The sequence below is a fragment of the Propithecus coquereli genome, unplaced genomic scaffold (assembly GCF_000956105.1).
Source record: "Propithecus coquereli isolate 6110/MARCELLA unplaced genomic scaffold, Pcoq_1.0 Scaffold378, whole genome shotgun sequence".
In the NCBI taxonomy this organism is placed as follows: Eukaryota; Metazoa; Chordata; class Mammalia; order Primates; family Indriidae; genus Propithecus; species Propithecus coquereli.
Genome location: NW_012149485.1, coordinates 587,494 through 591,579, shown reverse-complemented (window position 1 = coordinate 591,579; position 4,086 = coordinate 587,494). Strand labels below are relative to the sequence as shown.

The 4,086-nt window shown below is 48.3% G+C and overlaps 1 protein-coding gene across 1 annotated transcript in view; it reads right to left on the bottom strand.

Annotated features, from left to right (window-relative positions):
* Positions 1 to 4,086, bottom strand: part of PTPRT (protein tyrosine phosphatase, receptor type, T) — a 734,792-nt gene that overhangs the window by 187,701 nt on the left and 543,005 nt on the right. Inside the window, exon 13 of the mRNA XM_012652055.1 lies at positions 2,612 to 2,668. Within this exon, the coding sequence (XP_012507509.1) occupies positions 2,612 to 2,668 (57 nt within the window). The remainder of the gene's footprint in view (positions 1 to 2,611; positions 2,669 to 4,086) is intronic.

Sequence of the window (4,086 nt, the reverse complement as noted above, 5' to 3'; positions counted from 1 at the left end):
CCCATACATCATGGGGACCTGAAGAACTAGTTGGAATTAGCTGGGCAAAGAAATTAAAGCTGTTATCATACTTAATTCTCATGATTAACTATGACCCATGGGTATTATTATCCCAACTTCTCCAGATGAAGATAATGAGGTACAAAGAAGAGAAATAACTGGCCAGGGATCACCAGGCCGGAAAGAGGCAGAGCTTAGAGCTGGATTTAGCCTTAGCTCGCCCTGAACGCCAGCCGGTTCCTGCTACGTAATGTGGTTCTGCAGCTCTCTGAGTCGGTGCTGATATGAAAAGAGGCTGCCAGTGCTTAAAGTCTAATATCCCCATCGCTCAGACCTGGGCAGTTATTATTTACATCGGCCATTATTGCTGCCAGGGGAGGAACATTAACAAAAACACCCCTTGAAAGGGACAGACTGCTCAGAGAGAAACTCTCACAGGTGCCTCACCCGTCAGAGGAGGCTGAGAGACGTGTGGAAATAAATGGAACGCAATGAAATAAACCTGTCAGAGAAGGAACATTCAGACGCCTCGGAAGGCAAGAGGTAAGAACAAATGTACCTGATGTGGGATTGGCTCTGTTTAAAGAAAACATTATCTACTGCTCGACTGGAATAGAGCCCAGAGAACAATGGCCCGGCAGAAATGGAGCAGCTCGCACGCACTCCGGAGAAGCATTTCTCCGTAAATTAGGGGTAGGCACAGTGGTGAGAGTCACTGTCCTCTTGCTGTCCATCTGCAGCTCCCGCCTCCCTGGGGAAGGGTGAGGCTGGTGGGCCCGTGATTGTGTCAGGGTAGGGACTGGCAATCGGTGAAGACCTACTATGTGCTGCTACTACACAGGACACTCTGCAGGGCTATCTATTAAATAATTTAAATAAAAGATTACATAATTTAATCTTTAATAGACTGTACTAAGTGTGATAAATAGTTTTGCAGGTGAAATAAGGCTATGCAACTTGCTTAAGATCATATAACCAGGGAGTGGCTCAGATGAGATTCCTGAGGTGCCAGCATTGACACACTGTATTAAGGTGGTGCGTGGCAGCACAAGGGTGGGAACAAAATTGGGCCATAGTGGATGCTGTTGAGGTTCTGCCCAGATCTCCTTTACTGGGCTGGGGGATCTACTCTCCAGCTGCAGTGGGTGTGGGTGGCAAATGGCTCACAGATACCTTCTTCCCTGGAGAAGTGCCATCAGGCAAAGGGAATCATGTTCCCAGGAGGTCATGCATCCCCATGGCAGCTCCCAGCACACGGCTGACCAAATACCATGGTACAAATGTCCCACTGTCTCCAGGTCAGACCAACTCTATGGTACACCTCACACTCCAGACTTCCCCTGTTCCCCCTGGGCTCCCGCCAATGCAGGTGTGCACATCCTCCCTTAGCTTTGTGCCCGGCCCCATTCCATCCCCCTCCCTTTCTTCCTCCTGAGAACACTCCTCAATGAATAATTTGCACAAGAGTCCCCATCTCAGGCTCAGTGTCCAGGGAACCCCACCCTAAGACATCCACTGGCAGCGATGTTCCCGAGTTTGGGAAGGGTGGTGGGCAGGAGTGGAGGTATGGACGGCCAGATGCACATCCTTACTGCCCACTGCACCCTCTTTCCCACCAGGACAAACTGACCAGTCAGGGATTAGTAGAGAGGAGGCCATTGCCTGGGAAAGGGCTTTGAGAGAGGTGACAGGGAAAGGTTTGAAATCTCCTAGAAACTTCCCAATGACAAGAAAGGGGCCCCTGCAAAAAGAGATCTCTAGGTTAGCGGATTGTCTTTTGTCTCTTGGGCCCCATGATGGGCACCAGCCTCTGACATAGGTGGGCTGGGCATCCTTTGAAGAATGGCTCATGTTTATGTGAAATGAGCTATACCTACAATGTCCTTGAGGAAAGGGGCTGGTGTTTCCTTCAAACAAATACCTTCTCTAGACTGGGCACACCCATAGCAGCTCTACTGACACTAAGTATCCTGTTCCATCTAGAACATGACAGCATAGAACTCTACCTGCATGGCGTCTACAATGCAAATGGGGCCCCCGAGAGGTAGGCATTGTTATCCCTACCTCACAGACAGGAAAAGTGGGGCTGATCACGGGCTGGAACTTGTCAGGACAAATGGAAGATCTGAGATCATAAGCAGAACTCATTTCCTAATCATAGACTTGTTAGGTCAATTTCTCCCCAACCTCAGATCACCACTCTGTTGTCACTTCCCCTGTGAAGCACTCCCTTGGCTCCAGGTGTGTTTGTTTATTTTGAACACTGCCCACCTCTCCTTTGTGGCACTACTCCCAGTTGCACACTCACTTGTGTATTTTTTAGCCAGTGGCATAGGAACATGTCTTCTTTTGCTTATCAGTGTAACCCTCAGTGCCTAGAACAGTGCCTGGCGCATAGTAGGTACTTAGTAAGCATTAGCAGATGGGATGGATGGTTGAGTGGATAGAGGGATGGATGGATGGGTGAATGGATGGGGGCATAGGTGAGTGGGTGGATGGGGGCTGAGGCGGAGGCACTGCCAGTTTCTCCCTGATGCCCCTGGCCTGGAGGACCCATGGAGTGTGGGCCACTGTCACTCCCCTCCCACCCGCTCAGGGCTCTGGTGGTCACCTGTGGTGAGGAGGCAGAGTGGAGTCCCCGGGGTCACCTGGGCGCTGCCCATTGGTGCTGACCACAAGGAAGCCAGTCCCCAGGCAGCATGCAGAAGAGAAGGAGAGAAAGAAACACACATGAAAACGTGCGGTACGGTGAACAAAACTGCAATTCTTATGGCTCTGAAGAGCTCACGCTAAACAGCAAAAGAACATCATGGTTTAACGAAACAGGGCCTGAAATAGATTTTTAAAAATGAAACAAGAGGAAGAGTCACCATTTATCAAGCACCCACAACATGCCAGGTACTTTTCCAGGTGCCTCGCATACAGTGTTTCTGAGACTTAGAAGAACCCAGAAAAGTCAGTTATTATTATAAATAAATCTGTCATCTTTCTACCCAAACTTCTTTTCCCCAGTCTTTTCTTTCTTTGTAAATGGTGCCACCACCCATATAGCTTCTCAGTGTAGAAACCTGGGAGAGACCATTTACCATTCCTTTTTTTTTTTTTTTTTTCCCATACATCATGGGGACCTGAAGAACTAGTTGGAATTAGCTGGGCAAAGAAATTAAAGCTGTTATCATACTTAATTCTCATGATTAACTATGACCCATGGGTATTATTATCCCAACTTCTCCAGATGAAGATAATGAGGTACAAAGAAGAGAAATAACTGGCCAGGGATCACCAGGCCGGAAAGAGGCAGAGCTTAGAGCTGGATTTAGCCTTAACTCGCCCTGAATGCCAGCCGGTTCCTGCTACGTAATGTGGTTCTGCAGCTCTCTGAGTCGGTGCTGATATGAAAAGAGGCTGCCAGTGCTTAAAGTCTAATATCCCCATCGCTCAGACCTGGGCAGTTATTATTTACATCGGCCATTATTGCTGCCAGGGGAGGAACATTAACAAAAACACCCCTTGAAAGGGACAGACTGCTCAAAGAGAAACTCTCACAGGTGCCTCACCCGTCAGAGGAGGCTGAGAGACGTGTGGAAATAAATGGAACGCAATGAAATAAACCTGTCAGAGAAGGAACATTCAGACGCCTCGGAAGGCAAGAGGTAAGAACAAATGTACCTGATGTGGGATTGGCTCTGTTTAAAGAAAACATTATCTACTGCTCGACTGGAATAGAGCCCAGAGAACAATGGCCCGGCAGAAATGGAGCAGCTCGCACGCACTCCGGAGAAGCATTTCTCCGTAAATTAGGGGTAGGCACAGTGGTGAGAGTCACTGTCCTCTTGCTGTCCATCTGCAGCTCCCGCCTCCCTGGGGAAGGGTGAGGCTGGTGGGCCCGTGATTGTGTCAGGGTAGGGACTGGCAATCGGTGAAGACCTACTATGTGCTGCTACTACACAGGACACTCTGCAGGGCTATCTATTAAATAATTTAAATAAAAGATTACATAATTTAATCTTTAATAGACTGTACTAAGTGTGATAAATAGTTTTGCAGGTGAAATAAGGCTATGCAACTTGCTTAAGATCACATAAC